This window comes from Pinus tabuliformis, chromosome 3_2, assembly GCF_031772625.1.
Source record: "Pinus tabuliformis cultivar Carrire ecotype Pingquan chromosome 3_2, CPIR1, whole genome shotgun sequence".
NCBI lineage: Eukaryota > Viridiplantae > Streptophyta > Pinopsida > Pinales > Pinaceae > Pinus > Pinus tabuliformis.
Window position 1 is genome coordinate 618,783,123 of NC_142302.1, and position 25,908 is coordinate 618,809,030.

The 25,908-nt window shown below is 39.5% G+C and overlaps 1 protein-coding gene across 1 annotated transcript in view; it reads right to left on the reverse strand.

The window, feature by feature from the left end:
• Window positions 1–25,908, reverse strand: part of LOC149182120 (Small GTP-binding protein) — a 188,200-nt gene that overhangs the window by 14,828 nt on the left and 147,464 nt on the right. Inside the window, exons 9-10 of the mRNA XM_089416765.1 lie at window positions 25,495–25,635; window positions 25,256–25,315 (exon numbers count right to left, since the gene is read on the reverse strand). Coding sequence (XP_089272891.1) covers window positions 25,256–25,315; window positions 25,495–25,635 — 201 coding nt within the window. The remainder of the gene's footprint in view (window positions 1–25,255; window positions 25,316–25,494; window positions 25,636–25,908) is intronic.

Sequence of the window (25,908 nt, forward strand, 5' to 3'; positions counted from 1 at the left end):
CTTTAGGAAGGGCACTACTTGGGAAACCCTTATTTTGGTGGTGTGGTCTCATTTTCCTGTTCCGCATTTTTCACTCCCCTCCACACATTACAAGCCCTGTTTCATTATATTCCTTCTCTAGGTCCACATGACCATTGGGTCCACAAGGCACTAGTGTACCCCCCTCCCCTTGTCCACATATTTGGGTTGGGCCTAGAAATGTTGCCCCGAAGGTTGATGCAGCTAAAGAAAAAAAGGCTAAAGGCATATCATGGCCACAAGCAAGAAAAAAAACATATTATAAAATTCAAAAGACGGTCGGGACATTAAATAACACATGGGCAAATTCCAAACATGAACTCTACCACTTATCATGGCCATCACCATGGTTCCTAGGGCCCCATCAATGCCCCCACATCATTGAGGAACCCATGCATGTCCCAACCCCTGGTGGGCGATGAATTGCCCCACCTTAAGGGGATAATAATTGCTTTATATCATTCACAACATGCTCTAATTTCCTAGAGCCCCGAGCAATAATACAAAGAAAAACTCAAGAAAAGGCAAAAGGAAAATAAAGAGGGGTGGAAAAACAAAGGCTAGGGTAACTCATGTATCCACGATTGCTCCCTCCTACATCTATATACCCAATATGTGGACATCCCTCATCATTGTTATCCTTGTACCCATGGCATTTGGCCTTGAGATCCTCGTGTCCCCATCCATTTCATCATCACTCACATGCCACCTACTAATTGAAGGATGTAACAGGGACCTATCTCTCCCCTTAGGGGTTGGGAACTATTGAAGAATGTAACTAGGTTCGGTCTTCATAAATGTATTTAAGTCATAATATAATGTATCTGTCAAAAGAAAGAAAACGAAATTTTATTATTATTCAAATTGACATATCAAAGCATGGGTTTCATGCTTGGGTCAATTGTTTTAGGTCAAAGCCTCCATTGCAGGCTTCTAGGGTTTGTGTGAAGTGTCCTTGTCCATGTCATAATGTAAAGAACCCTTCTCGGGATTTATTTGTCAAAGAAGAAATTTATTTTATTATAAAACAGGTCAATTAGGCCTCCTCCACCAAGTTGGCCTCAAACTGGACAAGTCGGCCTAAACGATGCAGCAGAATCACTATATAAAGACAACAACTCAACATCATTTGGGACTCACACACAACAAGTTCGATCTGCAGCTTCTGGGGCTAGAAAAATGTGTGAATTTCAAGGAAGAAGAGAAGGATAGTGAAGAAGAAGAAGGTCTCTCACAAGCATAAGTAGTCGAAATTTTCTCTCTCTTTCCCACACGTGTGAAGTTGTGCAACTATTGGAAGGGGGCCGAAATTTTGCAGTAACTAGGAGGCTGAAATTCTGCTACTGGGGGTCGAAATTCTGCGATTGGAAGTTGAATTGTTGGATTATTGTTGGGCGGAAACTGGCAGATAAGTAGAGACTACTATATCATCTTGGAACGCTGACTTGGTGGAGGAGGAAAGAGAAGGAATGTTAGTCTAGGGTCTTGGTCCATCTCAATCTGAATTACTGAAGGAAGAGTTCTTGACTGGATTTTCTCCTATATAGGGTTTTAGGCCCTACCTATCTGCCTACATCTGGTGTCCCTGATCTTCATATTTTCTTTTTTATAATTGCTTGATGAAACAAAGATAAAAGAAGAAAATAAGAAAGTTAATAAGAACATAAGAATATCACAAGTAATTATCAACATTAGAAAAACTTTCTGCCTTTTTGATTTTCTAACATGGTATCAGAGCTAAGGTGAAAGAAGGAAGGAAAAAGGCAGCCTGAAGATCTATTGGAAGGAGAATAAGTATTATTTTTGGTAGCATCGGATGTGTTCTAGCCATGAAAAATGGTGGAGAGGCTAAAGCACATGAGATCTCCACAACCTAGAAATCGTTTGGAGAAATTCTAACCGGATGAGAAGATATTAAAATAATTAATATTTTTAATGGGTCCTAAGTATAAACATATGAAAATTAAAATATTAATGTGTATTAATATAATTTTGGGTTAGAAGGTTCCAAGAGACAAGGATCAAGCCAAATCTAATCTTAGCCGTTGATTAGGGACTTAATCTCGGTCGTTGAAGACTCAACAGGAAAAGTATAAGAGGAGGCTTGAGGGTCAGTTGGAGACACACCAAATTGATCAGTCAGTTCGATTTTCTGGAGCAGGGTTTGCTGAGAGAATCGAACCAGTGATCTATTGCAGCAAGGGGCAGTTCGGCAGAAGGCTGAGAATACATAGCAGAGAGGCAGAGATAGTGCCAGAGAGACAGCACAGAGCCTGGGAAGGTTGATGCAGAGGCAGCTAGGACTGACGCAGAGGCTGAGGAGGCCAGTGTGGGTGACGCAGAAGCTGAGGAGGCCAGCGTGGGTGACGCAGAAGCTGAGGAGGCCAGCGTGCGTGACGCAAAGGCTGAGGAGGCCAGCGTGGGTGACACAGAGGGCTGACGCAGAGAGCCAAGTGGCTGACGTAGAGGCAGCAGTAGCTGCACAGAGGCCAACAGAGCTGACGTAGGGCCAAGAGGCAACATTGGAGATTTTCGTGGGGCAAATTAGAGCTGAGAGGGTGATGAAGTCCCTGGAGAGTGACGCAGAGCAATGGAGAAGCTTCGAATAGCTTTCGTTGTCCAGCTAAGGAGCTGCCACAGTTGCTGCGGAATCGATCATCTGGCGGCTAATCAGCCAGAATCTCTGTCTTCGAGGAGAGGTAATTCTGCCAAGGACATTCTCTGAAGGGTGAGCCATTTCTGGCACCCTAGTTGTATTCAGAAACTGCATAATAACAAGACCCGCATATTTGCTACAACAGTTTTCCCACATTGGGTTTTTCCGGGGACAATTGTCCAAAAATAACGGTGTCCCTTGTGTGATTGTCTCAGTTATTTTAGTTGTTGATCTGTATATGTGTTGAGGTTGCATTTGTGTTTATTTCAATATTATATTTATCAATAGCTTGTTAATGGAAAGAATAAGTAGGAGATAATAAACCAGATAATGCAGTAGGAACTTCTGATGTGTCAGACTTCTAAATTTCAATATGGTATCAGAGCATTGTAGATCTCAAGAGGATTGAAGGCACCAACAGAAATCTGAAATTCGTAGCAATAGCGGCGGTCCTGAGAGACAACGTTGTTCTAGAGAAGTAGCAGCAAGAGAGGAAGTGATGCAGAGCCTGCGTCATCATTTTGAGCCAAGAGAAGGGTCAACGCAGAGGCAGAAACGAGCAAATCAAACCCATATGCAGTGCCCAGTCAATTTTCTCAGCCAAGAAGGATCAACGTTGTGGCCAGGAGGTGCAAATTCAGTCATTGTCGAGATTGCACAGAGCCTGAAAGGCTCAGTTTCTTCAGTTGTCGGGGCTTGGAGAGCTGTGGGCAGATTGTGATTTGAGGAGCTGGTGGGACGTTGTTTCTGTCAAAGCAGAACAGTGTCTAAGGAGACGGGACCAAGGTAGAGGGAGTCACTACCTCAACGGATTTCTAGCCAAGGAATCTAGATCCGAGTTGTAGTTGAAAGGAGTATTGGAGAGGAGTGGTTCAACAGTTGGCCAAAAGATTTCTAGAAGGGCAATTAGGACTTAGAGGGAGATTTCCAAGAGGGGAGTCGAAACTCAGAGGGAGTCTAGAAGAGGAGTTGAAATGGCAATGAACGGACTAAGGGATCAGGACAGGTTGGACGGGGCTTCCAACTTTGTCATCTAGAAGGCCAAAATCCTGGCAGTCCTAGAGGGACATCGTATCAAGGACTTTGCCTTGAAAATCGTGGCTATCCCAATTGACCCAGCTGAGAACGAGAAGTATGAGGATGCAATGGCAAGGGTGAAGTGCATGATCCTAGACGGGGTCAAAGATCATGTCATACCACATATTGCTGAGAAGAACACAGCAAAGGAGATGTGGGACACCCTAACCACCTTATACCAAGGCTCTTCCATGCAGCGGAAGATGCTATTGGAGAATCAACTAAGGTCATATCAGATGTAGAAGGGAGAGCAGATAGATCCATTCCTTCTCAGGTTGTAGGAGATTCGTGACCAACTTACTTCCGTGGGTTCTACACTGGATCCAGAATTTATGGTCAACACTGCCTTGAATGCAGTCTCCGAGGAGTGGGAGACATTTGTCCAAAGTATTTTGGGCAGGGCTACTCTTCCCGGTTAGGACGAGATGTGGGCAGCGCTTCGCCAGGAGGAGATCAGGAGGATGACCAATGTAAGGAGTAGTGGCAAGGGAGGTGGAATCAAGAAAGAGGAGGAGGAGGATGCAGCTCTAGCATCTGCGGTGTTGACCACTACGTGTCAACTACCCATAGCAGTACACCCCATTTTTCTTCGCAAAAAGGGATAGCGCTTGATCAACATGTTCGTGCCATTCTCGTCGACTTGATCATATTATGTTGTAAACCCAATTTGCATGTGTGAATTGTAAATAATCTTAGCAGATATGAGTCATGAATGTAAATTGCCTAGGTGGACCTAATTTTCTAGTGATAATCTACATTCCGAAATGTTTTTTGTCTCACCGATCCATGATCGGCAGAGTTTTCCTTCAGCCTAACCCCAAAGCCGGAATGAAATTTGTCATTAGAATCTTAGAGGAATCCTAGTGTGTTGATCTGCTAGATTATATTTGGTCGCAGAACCGGGTGGTCTATGAGGGTCTATGTCAAATGGGTTTTCCCCCTTGAGATGTAAAATTGTAAAAGTCATGATGTAAAGCATCTTGAGGGTTAGAAGATGTTTTAATCCCCTCATAAGTCCTAAGTCCTAGGTCCTAGGTGATTTTTCCAAAGGCTAAGTTCGAGGATCCATTTAAAAAATAAATTTAAAAATTTAAAAGATAAAAAACAATAAAAGAGAATATATATATATAAAAAATAATAAAAAATTAAAAAATTGAAAAATTAAAAATAATAATAATAAATAATAAAATAAAATAAAAACTTTAAAAAATAATAAAATAATAATATTTTGAGTAAATAAATGCAGAATTTCAATTTTTTAATGCATTAAAAATTCGACGGATGAGATTAAGAGATATCTTGATCCTCATCAACGGTCGAGATCATTTTGACATGGATCACTCGAACTAGCTGTTGGGAATTTCTCCTTTAAATAGGGTGCTAGGGGTCATTTCAGATCATTCGATCTGTGAGTCTTGTGCTCAAGAAGCTCTCTTGTAAACTTTTTCTGGTGCTAATAAAGAAAGACTTTGGGGTTGAAATCTTGCTGGTGTTACTCTCCTGAAGTGTTGTGAGTTGTTTTATTTTCTGCATATTTTTATTTTCAGCCATTAGTAACAGCTTATTTTAGAGTATTGTTGAACACAGGTATCTTGTTCACTTGCTAGGGTTTGAATGGTATTAGAATTTCTGAAATAATGGCAGGTATCTCCATTGCATCTGAGATCTAGTACTGTTTTTCTCTCTTTATTAATGGTTGAAGTGAGCTGTGCAAGAAATCCTTATCGAAAAGATCAGTGGGCGTTTGGGGAAGTTCTCGACTGAACCAGCCAACTCCCACAAGCATTCTCTTGCAGAGCCCAGCCAGTTTCAATCCTGAGTTTATCATTTAAGTTTGTTTTTCTGAATTACATGAGAGATTTCTGAAGTTTTTCATACTAAATCTGGAATTTTGATAATGTTACTGATGATTATTGATAAATTTGGCTGTTTAAGAATCGAAAAATTGTAAATGTTGTAAATTTGTAGCTGGTTTGTAGGGTTTTATTTTTAATCCTTGCATATATTTTCTGGGTTTTTGTTTTCCATTTGCAGGTTGCAGGTCTGAGATAAAATCTTGTGGGAAAATTAGTTTTTTTCAGGGTCTCTGTTTTCGCTGTTCAAGGGTTTTAAATTCTGTTGCTTTTAGATCTGGAAATCTTTTGAGAGAGTTTCATCTACAAAAAACTGAAGATAAGTGGATCAAATAATTTTATCAGAGTCCCTGGAAGGTATTGGTTGCCTAGTGTGATTGCAAAGAAAACCCGCATCTTTTCAAGCTGCTCTTCCCTCAGCTATCCGAAACGTGTTTCTACCTTTCACGCAGTGCATCTCCCACGCAGCAAAACTCTCTTTATTTTCTTCACGCAACATCAGCTTCTTATCCGCTGCCCCTGCGTGCCAAATCCTGTATATGGCTTCCTCATCAGCAATTTTTTTTAATCTGCCGTCAAGCAAAACTGCGTCGCTTCCTTCCCCTCCTGCGTGCACATCCATTTTCAAAATCTTCACCTACGTGCATCCTTTCAATCCTCTGCCCGTCGAGCCACCATCCGCTTGATCTCCAATCTGCAAGCGTTTCCTTACCCGCCCTCATCACCTGCAAAAACAAAGAAATCCACGCACAGCTCCAACGTTACCATATCTCTATGCACAACCTTGTTCTCTTCGACTCACGTGCTGCCCTTCACCTGCAGCATTTCAGCGGCCTCCACGCTAAACCTGCAAACCCCTGCATCCTCCATTACCATAAGCGTAGCAACCATCCGCTCGAATCTCCAATCTGCAAAGCTCTCCGTCTGCCGTCGAAAGCATTCCGCCGTCAAAACCTGTAAAAGACAGTAAGAACGCATATACGGGCCAGGTAATGCATTTTGGTAAGGTTAAATTGTTTATGCGTAAGTCTCTTCTCCATTTGCGTAGGAAGAAGTCGTCCTTTTTTTTTATTTGGTTCAGCGTAAATGCAACTTCAGAAGTTTACTTTAGATTTTGGTTTTATTACATTTAGATCATAGTTTAGTTTAGGGTTAGATAAATTTTAACTTTAGCTAATATATATATATATATATATATATATATATATATATATATATAAGTTTTAGAATTTACGATTGTGATTTTTCTTTTTTTTTTTAATTTTAGATATTTGAATTCTAAATTTTAGATTTAGTTAATTTTGTTTAGATTTAAATTTTTGTTTGAAGTTAGTTTTAAAAAAAAAAAAAAATCATAAAAAAAAAAAAAATATATATATATATATATATATATATATAAAAATTAAAAATCATAAAAATTATAAAACTTTAAAAAAGCATAAAAAATAATTTTTAGGCCCTTTTTATTTTTGTTCTATAGTTTAGGTTTTAGATTTAAAGTTTCATTTATTTAGACTTTAGTTAACCTAGTCTTGTTTTATTTGAAAACATAAAAATATTTTGGAAATATTTTGCCAAATTCAGTCTTGGCTCAGGAATTTATCACGTTTTATCTTTTCTGCTGAGGCTAAAATTTTGATGTGGAATTAATGTTTATCATTTTTATGTGATTTAGCATGCTTGAATGATCATTTTGAAGATTAGCTACATGAATGTGATATCTGGTTAGCATTTAAAATTACATGGTTGTGTATCAAACTTGATCTTTCCAAAGTTTAAATTGTTGGAGTATCATTAAGTCGTTAAGCATTTTCTCGCATTTGATAAAAGTTAATCTTTGTTTGAGTTATTTGATGGTAAACGATTGTTGATGAATCCATATTTCTGCAGCATTTGATAAATAATCGTTTAGTCATTTATTTCATAAGGCATTGGTCTATTTATTTAATAAAATCAATTAAGTGCTTGTTTCCTTTTGTGTCTCCCAACCCAACTACTTCACAGTTGGTCATCCATTTTCCTATAGGGTCTACCCCCCTTAGCCGCGAGAGACAGGCTTAAACGGAGAGATCAGGGATCAGGGTGACAACCCCCGGTCTGAGCGTTGTCGTGACAATCTGTGCGACAACATGCGAGATGGCAAGGGAAGAGGAAGAAGGAGGATATCTCCAAGGTTAAGTGCTTCCATTGTGGGGAGCTGGGACACTATGCATCCCAGTGTCCTAGGAAGAAAAACAAGGGAGAGGCTTTTGATTCAAAGGCAGTTGCAGTTAAGGCGGAGAGAGAGGTCGACACTGATGACGATTGTGCCATGAGTGCTCATGCACCTCTAGAGAAGAGGTGGGGAGACATCGAGTTGTAGTCAGGAGGACTACATACTAGGGGCAAGATCCTTGAGGTGCCCAAACTCTTGGATCATATCCGGCTACGGGAGCCCTTAACGACAGTAGCAGAATGACAGGGGTCAGGTGGAGAAAAGTGTAGTGGAGCAGCAAGGCAGTGCTTGGGTGCAGAAATCTGAGGCAGCGTAATAGAGGTTGCAGCAGTGCGAGAGGCACAGAGGTGTATGCAACAACGCAGTGGCAGCAGAGGGAGCACAGGATAGCAGCAGAGGCAGCTTCAGTTTCACAAGGCTTCCAGACTGACTGGGATGTCAGTATTTGGGAGAAATCAGTTACCTACTTCTTGGTAACTAAGTTGTAGTGCAGCAGTTAGCAGTGGCAGTGCTAGGGGCAGCATGGGCAGCATATTGAGAGGGAGTTGCAGTACATATGTAGCAGTGGCAGTGGCAGTGTCATGGGCAGCAGTATAGGAAGCAGCAGTGCATATGATGTGATGCAGCAAGCCAAGCATCAGTGTAGGTACCGGTGCAGAGGATCAATGTGATGTTTCCATGGTGAAACATCACTAGAGCACATTCCTCGCTAAGAGAGGGAGTGTTAATTTTTGGTAGCATTGGATGTGCTCTAGCCATTAAAATTGGTGGAGAGGCTAAAGCACATGAGATTTCCAAAACCCAGAAATCGTTTGAAGAAATTCTACCCAGATGAAAAGATATTAAAATAATTTATATTTTTAATGGGGTCCTAAGTATAAGCTTAGGAAAATTAAAATATTAATGTGTATTAATATAATTTTGGGTTAAAAGGTTCCAAGAAACGAGAATCAAGCCAAATCTAATCTTAGTCGTTGATTAGGGAATTAATCTCGGACGTTGAAGACTCAACAGGAAAAGTATAAGAGGAGGCTTGAGGGTCAGTTGGAGACACACCAAATTGATCAGTCAATTCGATTTTCTGGAGTGGGGTTCGCTGAGAGAATCAAACTAGTGATCTGTTGCAGCGAGGGCCAGTTCGACAGAAGGCCAAGAATACATATCAAAGAGGCATAGATAGTGCCAGAGAGACAGCGCAGAGCCTAGGAAGGTTGACACAGAGGTAGTTGGGACTGACGCAAAGGCTAAGGAGGCCAATGTGGGTGACGCAAAGAGCCAAGTGGCTAACGTAGAGGCTGCAATAGTTGCGCAAAGGCTAGCAGAGTTGACGCAAGGCCAAGAGGCAGCACTGGAGATTTTCGTGGGGCAAATTGGAGATGAGAGGGTGACGCAGTCCCTAGAGAGTGACGTAGAGCAGTGGAGAAGCTTGGAACAGCTTTTGTTCTCCAGCTAAGGAGTTGTCATAGTTACTGCGGGTTTGATCATTTGATCGCTGATCAGCCAGAGTATCTGTCTTCGAGGAGAGGTACTTCTGCCAAGGAAATTCTCTAAAGGGTGAGCCATTTCTGGCACCCTAGTTGTATTCAGAAACTGCATAATAATAAGACCCTCATATCTCCTACACCGTTTTTCCCACATTGGGTTTTTCCGGAGACGATTGTCCAAAAATAATAGTGTCCCTTGTGTGATTGTCTCAATTATTTCAGTTGCTGATTTGTATATGTGTTGAGGCTGCTTTTGTGTTTATTTCAGTATTTATAGTTATAAATAACTTGTTAATGGAAAGAACAAGTAGGAGATAATAAACCAGATAATGCAGTAGGAATTTCTGACGTGTCAGACTTCGAAATTTCAACAATAATGAGTTTCAAGGTTAGAAATAGAAGATATCAACATGACAAACTCAATGAAGGCAGAGAACAAACTAGAAGGAGCCTCCAACTACAGGGCTTGGGAAAAGAGAATAGATCTCATTCTCGAAAAGAATAGAGTCTTAAATCTTGTTCAAGGAAGAGTCAAGAAGCCTACTAATGAATCAAGTAATGCAAGGAAAGTGAAGTTTAGGGAACTTGAAATCGTTGCTATAAATCTAATTGTGGATGGAGTTAAGGATAACTTAATTCCATACATATCCAACGTAAATTCCGCTCAAGAAATGTATGAATCTCTCCCCAAGTTATTCACAATCAAGAACATAGGTCAAATAGCAAGTCTCAAGAATGAACTAAGAACTGCTAAGATGACAAATGATGATATTGTTTCATCATACTATATAAGGATATCCAGAATCAGAGATGAAACCAAGTAATAGATGAAGTTGTCCCAAAAAAGGAGCTCGTAATTACTGCTCTTCTAGGACTACATAAATCTTTGTGCGTCTTTGCATCAGGACTCAACAGTTGGAAGGATATGCCTACATTTGAACAAATGTGGAATGCATGTACCCAAGAAGAAGCTAGAATATCGATGATAAATAACAAAAAGGAAAATGAAGAAGAAAACACCTCGAATGCTTACTCTGCTCATCACAAAAAGAAGGGAACCTTCAAGAAATTCAAAGGACCAAAGAAGAAAATGGACCTATCCAAGGTTGAATGTTACAATTGCCACAAGTTGGGACATTACCAGAGTCATTGTCCTGAGAATCCAAGAAATAAGAAAAGAAATAGGGATCAAGCAAATTTTTTTGATGAAGGACCACCAAAGAAGAACAAGACTGAAGAAGAATTGGAAGTCAAGGACTTATACTACTAAGTCCTCCCTTACACATATCCTCCCTTGGTCTTCTATTCTAAGTTTTGAATTGTTTTCCTTTATGTTTTGATCTCTAGAATTTGTAGGTCTATCAGATTTTGTTAGAACACCTTTTATTTTGATAAAATTGTAGGTATCCCTCAAGATTGGATTAAGAGGGAGCCCTCACCATTTTACCAAAGATAAGTATCTTACTCCTTGTCTTATCTTTTGTGTTTGGTTTCCCTCTCTTATCAAGATGTGTTTATATTATATGCTAATAACATTTCTCTTTATATTTTCCTTGGCTAGGAAAGCTTGCTAATTGCTCAAGGATCATGGAGAAGACTTCAAAGGATAGACTTGATGTGTGAAAGAAGTTCTATTGAAACCCTTCAAGCATTGATGTCCTACAAGGTTTGTTAAGGAACAACCCAAGGTATGTCTTAGCCTATAAGCTTTGTTACAAAGATCTCTTCATATAAAGGTATGATCATGCTTCTTTTAAATTTTGCTCTACATTACTAACATCGTCATGTCAAGGTTTTGAAACGTAAGAGATTCTTGTTTGGGTGATTAATCATTAGATTGAATCTACCCTCATTATATCATTCGTATGGAACCCTAAAAGGTTCTCTATAAAACAATGTTGCTTGGGAGCGGGAGCGGGAGCGAAAACAGGAGTGGGAGCAACCATTTTCAGACACTCCCGGTTTGGGAGCGAATCCGGGAGCGATTTTTTAAAATTATATATATTTTTTAATTTTTGATACATATCTGTCAACAAAAACATGTAGAATGATGAATTAGACATAAAAAACATAAAAAAAACATAGATTGATCATTGAACCATATCACATCAATCATCTAGAAATTATAATCGTCATCAAGTTCATCAACCATGTCCACAAGTTAGTAAAATACATATTACAACTGCAACATATTGAGTCTCGTGAATCATGATTCATCAAATTCAATCTTAAAGTTTCAACTTCAAGCTTTCAAAATTGAAAATTCAATAACATTTATCATCATTGATCACCAAAGTTGTACTTGTAAGCTAAGTTTAACCATTACAAGAAGTAATATCTTAGATATTTCTAAGTCCTAACTTCTAACTGTTAACATGATATGAAATGTTATAAATTTATAAAATGAAACATGAATAATGAAATGAAATGAAACAACTTTAGTCTTTCACGAAGCATCATATTCATAATTCACAATCATTACCAATGAGTTATAATTGCCAAGGCCCAACTTCAAACTTCAAATTTTCATTGTCACAATGATATATTATTTACAAAAAATATCATTATGATATGAAAGAGTCAAGAGTCAAGAGTCAAGGACTCAAAACTCAACAGTTATGAAAACTAAAGTCTAATAGAAACTAAAAAAGACAAGTAAACTGTAAATCTACATGTGGCCCTTGCCACGAGAGTCTCTAGGAGTATAAGCAGGTCGTGGTGGTCTTCTAGGAGTCTCCCGCACAGACCGACGACCAGAACTAGAACCTCCATGTGAGGGTGTAGATGGAGGTGGCGACAGCAAAGGAACAAGACTCGGACCTCGAGCACTGCTACTGGATGGTGGAGGTGGAGGTGGCATGGCTGTTGCAGCTGCTTCATCTTCATCCCTTGCAAGTTCCTCTTCCAGTTCTTCAAGATGTACAATGCCATCCTCCAAATTGTCATCTTTTAGGTGATTGTCCCAAATTTTATATGTGGGATCCTCATAAGCCCGATCACAGTAATGACTCAATAACCTCAAGTTGTAGTGCACATAAGCCAAGCTTTCTGCTCGGTTTTCATTGAGTCCGTTTCTTTTCACATTATGTATGTAGCTGTAGGTGCTCCAACACCTCTCTGCAGAAGAAGTATTTACAACCTGTGAAAGAACTTTTTTTGCCAATTTTGGCAAAAGTCCCTGGCCGCCACATGTTTCCCACCATGTGAGAGTATCAAATCCATCTCTGTCGTCCATTGCATGGAAGTTACTATACAAACCAGTGCCACTGAAGTATTTGCCTATTTCAAGGCGCACAGCTGCACATTCCTCCCTGTCAGGTACCAACTTTTCTAATGCTTCCAAATATCCTCTAGTTACCTCTGCATCTAAATGGGGTTTGGTCCTAATCCCACCCCCTGGTGCAGGTTGGCCCAACCAAGATGTAGAGTAGTATTTTGGCGTAAGGATATACGCCAAGCAATGTAGTGGAAGATTAAGTCTATTCCACCATTCACACACACAATCGTGAATCAGATTGTACAAGTCAGGATCTCTATTATGAACAATATCTTTTATTTGCCCCAACATGGTATCCATCTACTCATACACCTCGCCAATCACTGGTCTGTCTGTATCTGCAAACCGAATCATGTGATAAATGGGCTTGGTGAAATCCAATACTTGCCTCACACTTGTCCAAAACTGACCATCAAGAGCGACCTCCTCCACCAGTTCAAAACCTTGCCTGTCAGTTGCATTTGTAGCCCTTTCCTTTAATACCTGCCAATGTGGACTTGATACCATGCTAGCCAATGACTCTCTTACCTTCAAAAGGCGCCTGAAGGTGAGGTAATAGCTACCAAATATGGTCTTCGCAATCTTCAACAACTCCAATCTCAAGTGACTGCGGAAAAGGCCATGGGTATTGCTATGATTTGTAATAAATTTTATCATTTGTTTGCCTTTCTTGTACAAATCACCAATCCATTGGTATTGTGCATTTTTGTTTTTGACAACATCATGCATCAGAAGGTTCAATGTGTGAACCAAACATGCAGACCAAAATATGTTGGGGTATTTATCCTCAATAATTGCTCCCGCTGCCTTACAATTAGGAGCATTATCAGTGATGACTTGGATGACATTATATGGCCCAATACGGTCAATTGTTTCAAGTAATTCTTCTGCAATGTTGATGGCGGTCCTGAACTTGTCTAAGTAATCATGTGTAGTTAGAAAGATGGGACCACTAACAGACACAGTAAGAACACTTATCAATGGCTTGCCTTTTACATTTGTCCATCCATCAGATACAATGGACACCCCATGGTCAGTCCAAGAACTTGTCATTCTATTCAAAGAATGTGATATTTTTGCTTTTTCATGATCAAGGCCAACGGTTCTTGCCTTGTCATACTCAGGGCTCTTGTATCCTTTAGGGGCATCATTTATGGCAGAAACCATTTCGTGCCAATAAGGTGAGCGAAGAACATTGAATGGTATCCCACATGCATAGAGAAACCTGTAAACCTTTGAATCCACATCATTCCTACACCCCTCATCAAGGAAATCTGATATGGTTCTATGCCTTAAAGCTGATGATCCTGTGCCTCCATATCCACTGCCTTGGGAGGATGCTGAAGAAGTTCTTTGTGATTGTGAGCTTGGTTCAAAGAAACCCCTTGATTTTTTTGATTTGTATTGGGCTTCCTCCTCTTCCCTTATGTATTTGGCTCTATCCGCTACTGACACCACTGGACAAGTTTTTATTCCTATTTGTTTGTCTCCATCCCATGGCCTTTTCCCGTAGAGGTGTCTTCTAGCACGGGTGTATGAACCTGTGTAATCATTGTTGCAATGGGGGCAATGAAATTTAGTGGTTCCACCCCCTCTCCTTGTTTCAGCCCTATTAACATATTTCCACAATGGGGTTTCGTCTTGTTTAGTTTTTTGAGGGTCATGTTCACCCTCCTCCAGCTCCTCCTCACCGGGGTTTTCATCAATTCGACTTTCTCCAGCTTCTTCATCCCCCTCTTCAGTTTGGCCCCTCCGTTTCCTACTCTCCAGCACCATAATAACCATAAAAGGGACCAAGAAGAGGAAAATGCCAAGAAATATAGCCAGGTCCATGGTGTTTGATGTTTGTAGGGTTTTGAATCTGCAAATTAATTTAATTTATTGGGATTAATTAATTTAATTTAAATTCATGATTTTTAAACTAAATTAACTAAATTACTACCTAACTAAATTAAACTAACTAAATTACTAAGTTACTTACCTCTTTGCAGGCTTGCTCCTCGCTTCTCCTTGCTCCTTTGCTCTTGCTCTCCAAGAAACTCAACTCAATGAAGTGATAATGAATTTTTTTAGGCCCATTGGGCTTTTAAAACAAAACAAAACAAAAAAAATTAAAATTTAATTTTTTTTCAGGTCCACGGAATTTTTTTCCGCCGGATCGCTCCCGGCACCGCCCGAAATGCTCCCGGAGCGATTTTTTAATGCTCGGGAGCGATCGCTCCCCGATCACTCCGGGGCTTAAAATTTCGCTCCAGGAGCGACGGAGTGATTGCTCCCTATAGTGCTCCTGAAAATGGCAAGGAGCGCAAATTTTTTTATCAGGAGCGCGCTCCCGAAAATCGCTCCCGAGCCGCTCCCGCCTGGAGTGCGCTTCCGGAGCGAGTTCAAGGGGGGTAGGCGCTCCCCCGCAACTCTGCTATAAAACCCTAACCTAAGGGTATGTCTATAGTTATGAAACCCCAGTCTACTTAGGGTTAATGATGAAGTCTAGAAATCCTATTCTCTTATTTAGAGTCTTGGTATTGTTATAATAAAAACCCTAGTCCTTTAGGGTTCGCTATCCAAAGTTATATATTAGATCTTTAGGGTTTGATGAATTACGGTTTATGAGCAAAACCCTCATATTATCTATAGTAAGATCCTAGGAATGACCCTAAGTGTATGTTCGCCCGTTTGATCAAAAACCTAGCTTGGTCAAAAAATTTGTATGTCTAACTTTAATGTATTGATATTTGTATCTTGGGTTTACCTAGTAGATATTGTTCTATGCTTGTGCATGACTATGAAATCCTAGATATGTATATTCGAGTATGCTAACCTAATTGTTGTTACTCATGTAAATTCTAGGGTGTATAACAAAGCCCTAGTAGAGATTGATATTCTAGGATATGATGATATTGTTTTCGATATGATTTAGTCTAAGATTTGCATCAAACCTTAGTAAAGTCTAACATTGTTGAAACATTAGATGCATAATAGGATTGTTATTTGATTAAATTACTAATATCTAAGGCCTTGTGTATTGAAAATAAAATTTAGGGTTTGCAATAATTATAGAAGAGACTGTCTCATTGAGGCCCTAAATAGAATGAGACTGATCTAAGTTACCTTGTGTTGTAGTCTAGGGTTTGTAACAAAACCCTAGCAAAGAAGTTGAAGTTTAGAAGTATATGTCTCCTAACTAGGTTTAGGTATTTGATGTCTAAAGTATTTGATTGTTTTGATGGTTCCATTATATTGACATAACTTTGATACTGTTAACTTCATGCTTCTATATATATTTGGTTGTACTTGCTATTAAAGTTTTGCAAGTACACATGATGTCCATATGAGCATGATCAAGATGACCTTGATGAAGTTATGAAAGGTTGAAGCTTCTCTGATGTCATAGAAGAAGAAAGTAGTTGATCTCCCTAAGTTAAGAGGGAGCCTGGATAGAAGAAAGAATATATCTCCCCAGTTGAGAGGGAGGGCATATTATGACAATGAATACTTTGAAGCAAAAGTACTATCGATAAATGTTCATGATTCATGGAGTTGCAAACAAAATACTTGAGAAGTATTGAGGCTACATTCGGTACTGCTAAAGAAGTGGTAGAAGAAAGCTTCCAACAAGATGTATTTGAATAACTCAATGATGATACAAACAACATCCAAATGAATGAGGACCCCGATGGTTTGTGTTTACTTGTATGTTTCGAAATTTATCACTGATTGGGGTTATTGTACAAGTAAATCTGTCCATGAAGAAAGATGATCACTTGTGAAGCATGCTTGGATAAATGGATATATCTATTGTATTAGGAGATTTGAAGCATCTAATGGTGAATGCTTGGGAGGACATTTGGCCGGCCTATGTGTGTTTGTTGTCCTGATCCCGAAGAGGGAGGGTGGCGTTGGTCTTGGAATTCTAACCTTGGACATGCACCTATATCCCTGGGTTGATGGCTAGTTAGTAAGCCTGATGGTACCTAGAGTGGCTGAAAACTTTAGTTCATCTTAGTCCCACCAGCATAAATAATCCTGGTCAGGTATCTAGTCAATGGCACTGAGTGTGCCTGAACTCTTCGTAGTTCATACTGGAGATCTTCCATGTACCTCTATATGGTTGTAATTATAAATACCTCCCTAGTTAAGAGGGAGTGTTGAAGAATGTAACTAGGTTCGGTCTTCATAAATGTATTTAAGTCACAATATAGTGTATCTGTCAAAAGACAGAAAATGAAATTTTATTATTATTAAAATTGACTTATTAAATCATGGGTTTCATGCTTGGGTCAATTGTTTTAGGTTAAAGCCTCCATTGCAGGCTTCTAGAGTTTGTGTCAAGTGTCCTTATCATTGTCATAATGCAAAGAACCCTCCTTGGGATTTATTTGTCAAAGAAGAAATTTATTTTATTGTAAAATAGATCAATTAGGCCTCCTCCACCAAGACGGCCTCAAATTGGACAAGTCGGCCTAAACTGGGCAGCAGAATCACTATATAAAGACAATAAATTGACCTCATTTGGGACTCACACACAAGAAGTTCAATCTACAACTTCTGGGGCCAGAAAAAGGTGTGAATTTCAAGGAAGAAGAGAAGGATAGTGAAGAAGAAGAAAGTCCCTCACAAGCATAAGTAGTCAAAATTTTCTCTCTTCCCTACACGTGTGAAGTTGTGCAGTTGCTGGAACGAGTTCGAAATTCTACAGTAACTAGGAGGCTGAAATTTTGTTGTTGGGGGGTGAAATTCTGCAACTGGAAGTCGAATTGTTGGATTATTGCTAGGCAGAAACTGGTAGATAAGAAGAGACTACTATATCATCTTGGAAGGCTGACTTGGTGGAGGAGTAAACTCTGTTGATCTAGGGTCTTGGTCCATCTCAATCTGAATTACTGAAGGAAGAGCTCTTGACTGGGTTTCCCCATATATAAGGGTTTTAGCACTAGTTGTCCGCCTACATCTAGTGTCCCTAATCTTCATATTTTGCTTTTGATAATTGCTTGAAGAGCAAAGATAAAAGAAGAACATGTTAATAAGAACATAAGAATATCACAAGTAATTATCAACATAAGAAAAAATTTCTTCCTTTTTGATTTTCTAACAGGAACAACTAATAAGGTTGTTTATTAACCACTCCTACCTAGGGAGGTAACATTATTACGAGATTAAAGCCCCAAATTTGGAAGAGAAGTCCCATATAAAGTCTCAATGTGCCCTTGATTAATAAGCTTGGTTCACTTAGATGCACTAATGAATTATTGTATCTAATGGTGAGGATGCAACACTGGACATTATATGTGATTGGCAGGTGGTTTCATCATGGGTTGGGCAACTTAACTAGGGCCTAAGTCCACTAGAGGAGCATATGACACCCTTCGAGTGAAGCGTTGAGAGCCATGGGACTCTTATACTTGCAAAGCATCATTACTTCACTCCATGGGCACCTACACCACAGTAGCTTGCACTTTGCCCCATAATATTCACGAGATGATGCACTTGGACCAGCATCCCCCAATTGGTTTAGCAATATATACAGGATTTGGTAGCTGATCTGAGGCCCAAATGAGGATTATCTCGCTATTGAGACTTCGGAAGTCTAGCACCATCCACTAAGCCCTCAACATTGGAGCAGATACAGGTTATTCTTCCACCAAGAGACCCATGAGACCCATTTGTGCCCTAAACACAAAAATGGGGTCTACTTGATGCTTTGCATACATGTCTAGGGGCCAACCCCTAGTAGGTCATTTATGGAGCCCTCTTGACTCACTTTGGCACAAGGAGAGCTCAACGCATGCCTCAAGAAGGCCCACACAGTGATGACGTCAGCATTTCAACCCTCTTGTGGGTTTATCTTTATGATTTTTCATTGCCTATGTGGTTGGCTTGTAACCACAACTAGTTTTCCCCTCCATTTGAACACTAATAAGGGACTTCTAGGCTAAATTAGATTTGGTAGATCATGTATAAATCATAGTTTTAAAACTCCGACTTGGCCGAGGATCGACTCCGAAACGGTAATGACTCGGCCGGCTCGATTTCAATGACTCAGTCGTTGTAAAAAATACATTAAATATTTATTTTTTTCATAAAAAAAAATAATTTTAAACATAATTTTAAAGATTTTCATTCATGTTTCCAAACACACAGCATTATAATATAGATGGAAGACAACATATGATCAAAGTAGGCTCATGAACCAATCCATTATATCAAAATGGTACCCAATGGCAATACATAGTCAACTGTCATACATGATCAAAGACTCAAAACAAAAAACACATAACCAAGGACGCTAGAAATGGCCTCTACAACAAAAGTAAATTGTGACGGTGACCAGACTCCAGTACTAGTAATACTTAGTAATGGCTAGTAGCTACTGCCATAGGAGCCAAGATCATGTCGATCAATCTCTGGATCATCATCATCAAAGTCAGACAGGGGGCCCCATGGCTCCTTCTCATCATCATCATCTCCAACTGCAACTGTAGAAGTGGTACCACTAGCAGGCGGTGCAACTGCAGCAGATGCAAGCTGAGATAGAGTAGATATGTGGCTGCGCTTCTGTCGTGGCTGAGCAGAGGAAGCACCTACAACTGGAGTCCTTGCTGGCTGTGAGACTGAGGCTGGTGGATTGGGATCTGCATTCAACTGAACAAGCTGAAGTTGAACGGCATGTTCAAGTTCAACTGATGTCTCGAAATCTAAATCTAAATCAAGATCCTCATCAGGATCAAACTGTGCTGGACGACTCTCCACTACCCAATCTGATGTTGGATCAATGTCTTCCAACACAATGGGATCTGAATCAGGTCTTTTGTTCAGCAAATGGTTTCATCTGAGCCGAAGGTTGTATTGGACATAAACTAGATCATTTAACCGTTTTTGATCCAAACAGTTTCTCTTCTTTGTGTGAATCCTCTCAAAGACAGACCAATTGCGCTCACACCCAGATGCACTGCAAGTTTGACTCAAAATACGAATTGCAAACCTTTGCAATTCAGGACAATGGCCACCAAAGGCCTCCCACCATTGTGCTGCAAAAAACATAGGAGTGTAATGAGTTAGCTCAACAAAATTACAAATTATATCTAACTTTCAAATTATAAACGATTTAACAAACTTTAAAAAAAAAAGTAGAACTATTAAGAATTTGAAAATTGAAATTTTTGTTTACCTGGCTCATCTGCTTCTCTTGCAATCTTTGCTAGGTTCTTCCCAAAGGTACCTGATGCATCGCTGAAGATATTGGCCTGTCGGTGTATCTCCAGCTGATCAGACTCCAATGGGATCATGCGACCAATGCAATCAATCAGTCCATCTCTGACCTCCCCCCTCAAAGCTCCTGACTCCTTAGCTTTATAATGATATCGTGGGTTCAAAAAACACCCAGCTGCATTTATAGGGCGATGGAGTTGAATGTTCCATCTTTCATCAATGATTGCCCAAATGGGCCCATACTTTGCCACTCTATCCTTGTATACCGTCTTTATTTGCTCCTTTGCTTGATCCATAGCCTCATAAATGAAGCCCATAGCCAATCTTTCCCCATCCACCAACCGCAACACCTTAACTAGTGGCTCAGCAAGCTTCACAATCTCTGCTGCCTTTCTCCAAAAAGTTTCTTCATGGACTTTCCTTTTCAATTCTTTGCCTTCCGGTTTGTTAGACCAATTGCTTTGATTCCATTCATCACTGGAAAACATCTTTTGCAAGTTTCTATGTTGGGAAAGCATAGATTGCAATGTCAAAAAATGTGTAGCAAATCTAGTGATGGCAGGCCTAATAATATCCTTGCCCCCAGTGTGTTTCCTCATGAGGCTCAAAACCAATGTATGATTGTAGATAAATTTTGTTATGCTTTTGGCATGATCTATAGTGTTTTTGACCCAATCTAATTTTCCAATATCCTCAAGCATGAGGTCTATGCAATGTGCAGCGCATGGGGTCCAAAAGATGGTCTTGTGTTTTTCCTCTAACAGTTTACCAGCAAGAACATAGTTAGAGGCATTATCTGTGATGATTTGAACAACATTAGCCACCCCCACCTCCTCAACAACCTGATCCAATAGCTGAAACAACAAGTGGCCATCTTTTACCTTATCAGATGCATCAACTGATTTTAAAAACATGGTTCCCTGTGGGCAGAAGACAAGAAAGTTTATGATGGTATGGTTTCTTTGATCAGTCCATCCATCTGACATGATGGTACACCCTGTTCTTGCCCATGAGTCCTTGAACTCTTGCAAATACTCATTAATGGATTGAATTTCTTTCTGCAAACGAAACCCCCTTAGCTCATGCATAGTAGGGCCTTTGAAGCCTTTTCCAGCAGCATGTATGGCATCAAACATAGGCTCATAATATGGTGAACGAGCAGCATTAAAGGGGATATCAGCATCATACCACCATCTAGCTATGTACTCACAAGCAGTCTCCCTCAATTCTTTCTTCCAATGGTCATCTAAAGTGGGCTGCATTTGAGTTTTACTAACTTCAGGACCATGTGCATCTGATGGAGAGGAGGGAGTGAAACAACTTTTGATAGTCACATCACCTTTTTTCAAATTCATTCTACCCTTTCCCTTATCTTAAACAGAACCAAAAGAGGGAGGAACATATCGGAAAGGGTTGGATGTATCAGTTTGAGGAATAGACGAAGAACCCTCAAAATCATAATGGGGGTTTGTAGCCATCATTTTTTGTATCTCCCTCTTCCTCCCAATTTCAGCCTATATGTCTCTTTGCCTAGCCTTATCTTCTTTAAATTTCTCAAAGCTGGCCAACAAATGCTTCATAATCTCCCCAATTTCTGGTGAGGTCCATGGGGTAATTTGGCCTCTAATCCCTGCCAAGTGTTGTTTCAGCCTATTAATGCCCCCAGGACCTTCCTTAATTTTCCTATGGCAAAATTTGCATTGCATTTGACTATCAACCATTTCAACATATGCCCAAGCAGGATCTCTTGCTCTAGGTGCCATTTTTTGACTAGGAAATGAAAGCAAACAATCTGAAAATGAAAAAAAAAAAACCTTGATTCAATGTTCATTTATTTGACAAAAAACACTCTCTAAGCTTTCTAGATATGCACCTAAAATTTACTAAGCAAAAACAGATTTATAGAGGTGAAAAAAATACCTCCAGGCACAAACTGCCTCCTCAAGCTTGCTCCAAGAATCAGCTCCTCAATGCTGCTCCAAATGGCTGCCCAAGAAGCTCCTCACTCCAGCTACAATGCTCCTCCAAGACTCCTCACTGCTGCTCCAAAACAAGCTCAAGAACTGCTCACTAACTCTCAAAGAAGACTCTCACTCAAATGCATAAGATTGCTGTGAGAGAATGAGAGCACTTGGGTGTGTTAAATAGGGTTTGGGAGGGGGAAATGGACCCCAAAAGTCATTTAGCAAATTCATATAACTGCTTGGAGTCCAAACCAACCAAAAAACACTTTAAAAATCCATTAAAAATTTATTAAATCACAGTTTGACGTGTGCCTGGGCGTTTTTTTGTGACTCGGCCGAGTCATAACGGAAACGGCCGAGTTGGCCGAGTCAGCCATGACTCGACCGAGTCATTCAATAACTCGACCGAGTCATTCAATGACTCGGCCGAGTCATGGCTGACTCGGCCAGTTGAACCGTTCCAAGGGCCGGGTCATAGCAAAGGGTAATGGCTCGGATCAACCCGGCCGTTTCGGTATCGAAACGGCCGTTTCTTAAAACACTACTATAAATAGAGGAGAGCTCATTTGAGCTTCTCATCATCGTCACGCTTGGATTGGATCTCTTGAGAAGAACTCGCACTTATTTCTTTGGCTATTGAAGAATCTTTTGGAATGCATTTTGACATTTGGAGCTAATTCGCATTTCCTCCTTGGAGCTATTTCTTGGATCTTGGATGGATAAATTGCATGTCATCTTGTAAGTGCTTAATGTTGATGAAATTTTTCTCTTTAATTTGTTTAATGTATGGAATTGTTGCTTCTAGAATGTGTTAATTGTGCCCAAATTATTGAAAATTAATTGCAGAAGGATTTCTAGTTGTGTATTGCATATCTTATTCAATGTATGGCATGTGATGAATGTTTCTTGTGGAGGAAATTCTTGAACTCTCCATGAAATTCCATTATCTTTCAAGTGGGTAAATGCCTACGTGTCTCGAATCAGACACGATTCGGGCAGATTCGTGTCCGAAAATCGGGACACGTCATGTTCGATCGGGACACTTCGAATCCGGAACATGTCCCGATCAGGACACTTCTATTTGCACATTCACTTGTTTAGTTTGTTGTGGGTTTGCTATGGGTGTTTGGGAGCAAGGAGCAAAGGGTGTGGGAGCATTTTCAAGGAGATTCCAGCAACAGGTAAGTGCTAGAGCCTGTCAGATTTGATGATGATGATACTATAGAGACGTCATCATCCACACCAGCAAACGCAGAGAGGACTTTGGATACAGAGGAGGAGGGTGCAACAAAGGAGAGCAATGGTGACCATGATGATGAGGACAATGATGTTGATTTTGATGATGACTATGAGGATTGATGACTCATGAGTCATGAGCTACCCACTGCCTTGAGGCTTGTATACTTGTAGACTTGTAGTTGTAGTTGTTTTGTATTTGCTATTTCTATTTTCCATTAGCATTGCGCTCCCTATGTAAACAGTAACAAATTTTGATTTTGATGACTTAATGAGAAAACTACAATATCTTTATCTTACTATCTTGTCTTTCTCCTATTGGATCATTGATGAATTGAATATGTATTATAAATTTATAATTTATCATTTATCATTTATCATTTATGTCACAACTGTATTTGTAATTTTGTATGCACAATGTTACTCTGTAAAACTTACATATATCTGAAGATCTATGTTTGAATCAATGAATTTGTATCATGAATGAGAATTTGTGTAAGAAATAGTTAATTTTATAAATATATATATATAACGTGTCCTATTCTGGGGGGTCAACGTCTCCGTATCCGACACTCAAATCCCCGTATCCATCGAATCCTGAATCCCGATGTCAGGTGACTTAGCTTAAAAGTGGTACCTAGATCATCATTTTTAAGCCTCCTTAGAGACGATTTAGCTCATCTTGAACATCGTAAGACTCCATATGTCCAAAGGACAAGGCAGTAATCCAAGTCCATGGTGGTCATCTCTACTTTTCATCCATAAATTTTCCTCTTAAAATTCAATCCTTTTAAGGCTTGCAGCAAAATTTTAGGGAGGCTATTTTTCGGGAATTCGAGAGACTAAACATCAAGCTTAGGGTATAAGCTACCTATGCTCCAAGTTTGGGGGGCATCCACTCGAGTTTCATCCATAAAATCTCTTGCCCTAAGTTGCACTAAGAGGGAAACCCTAGGTTCTTCTCCCTCACCTTGAGGACTTCCTTGAAGGTTGTATGAGTTTAGTACTTGTTGAAGTAAATCATAAGAGGCATTTTCTCATTATTACCATGATCTCAGGAGTACCATCGTCCACAATTATTCACATAACCCTAGGTCTTGCGCAATTCATTTCTAGGTCTCTTATAAGGAGTGACGCACCTTTGAAGCATTATATCATAATCTTGAGCTTTCCTTAAGAGGTCATAATCCATCACCTTGCACCTTAAAACCCTAGCATATCTATTATAGGTGATCACAATCCTACCGAGACTCCTCCCATTGGTGAAAGTCTGTAAGCAGGGGACCTTGGTTGTGGTGATTGTGGGACATTGTCCCATTGTTAGCACTTAATCTAGCATTTTGTCCTAAAGGCTTTCCCTCCCTAGGGCCTCCTAGATTATGTGGCAACAAAACTCACATAAATATCCTTCCACCTACATGCAAAGGTAGGTGGATGTTTTAAGAAGCAGTTTGATTCCTCTAATTTCTCAGAAGATGATTGGAGCCAGTTGAAATTGTCAAGAATATAAGATTAATACTAGTATTTTTCTACATTGTGAACAAGGGATTCAATCCATCATAGAAATATTAATACCATTGGTTCTTCCTATTATGGTGAAAGCAGAATAAATACCAAAATTGTACATTCTAAAGAGTCATCAAGGATAATCATGCTAACGAGTTTTCCCAGAGTTCTTACTTTCCAGATGTAGGAACATATGTTACACATCGAGACCATCACAACAAGAATATGCACAGGTTAGACTAACTAAAAACTGAATGACAATTACAAGAGGGAACATAATAGCAGGATCTTGTTAGGACATCCTATGTTATTATTACCCTTGCACCATGTCTCTAGTAAGTAATTTGAATCCATTTCTTATTATAGAATGTCAAAGAAATGGATACTTTTAGTAAAGTTCAATGGTGAATATACAGTGATGAAAGATGGCCAAAACTATCATTTTCTCAGAAAACTTAGGCATTTCCCTATTTCAGTCAGCTTAGTTCTGAATCATTCATAAACATCCTTCAAGTCCATGTGCATAAAAATTCTTCCCTCACAGGACAATGGATCTAAGACAAAATATAGCATAAGTCCTTCAAAACCAGTGAGAGGGGATAGAAACAAAACACAATATCTGATTTCCTTAGTCTACATCTCATAGCCATGATAACATTTTAAAAAACACAAATTAGAAATCCATCATGATTTAGAAATATGGATATATCAACCAGATCTCTCACTAACACAACGTCACATGTAAAAGAATTAAGTTGCTTACGTTTCCCGGGCAACAATTTTTGATCCAATAGCTGCCTGTATGGAGATTTCAAACATTTGCCTGTGAATACAAAGGCACAATAAAATATGTTATTGCAACAATCACTAGACTGCATCCTGCATATTTCTGATTCAAATGCATCAAATATTATTCTGCATTTGATCTATATTCTCTGAAATTCATAATACAAAATGTATGAACTCTAATCAACCTAAAAGGAATGTTCTGAAAGAATTAACCTGTCAATAAACTTTTTAAGCTTATCCACAAGCTCCCGACCAATGCGCTGAGCCTTTAAATTATGCACAATAGTTGCCATAGCATCAACTTGTTGACCATTAAGAAGAATGTCAAGCTTCACAAGATCTGAAATTTGATATCTGTAAATTCATATAATCAGGAAACTTGCTCAGGAAGGAACTACACCTTTCTCCTACATCGAGTATTAAGAAATGATTAACGATTATAAGGACAAACTAAAAAGAGGTTGCAAGGATCATGGGGGCCAAGCTTCAATGTCCATGTTCAACAACATTTAATGACATTAGATTCAGCAGAACCTATGTATCAAATTTGAAACCTCCCGAGTCCCATGTACTGATTAACAATTTTTTTCTTTTCAATCATTCCCTAGATAGATGATTAGTGCATTT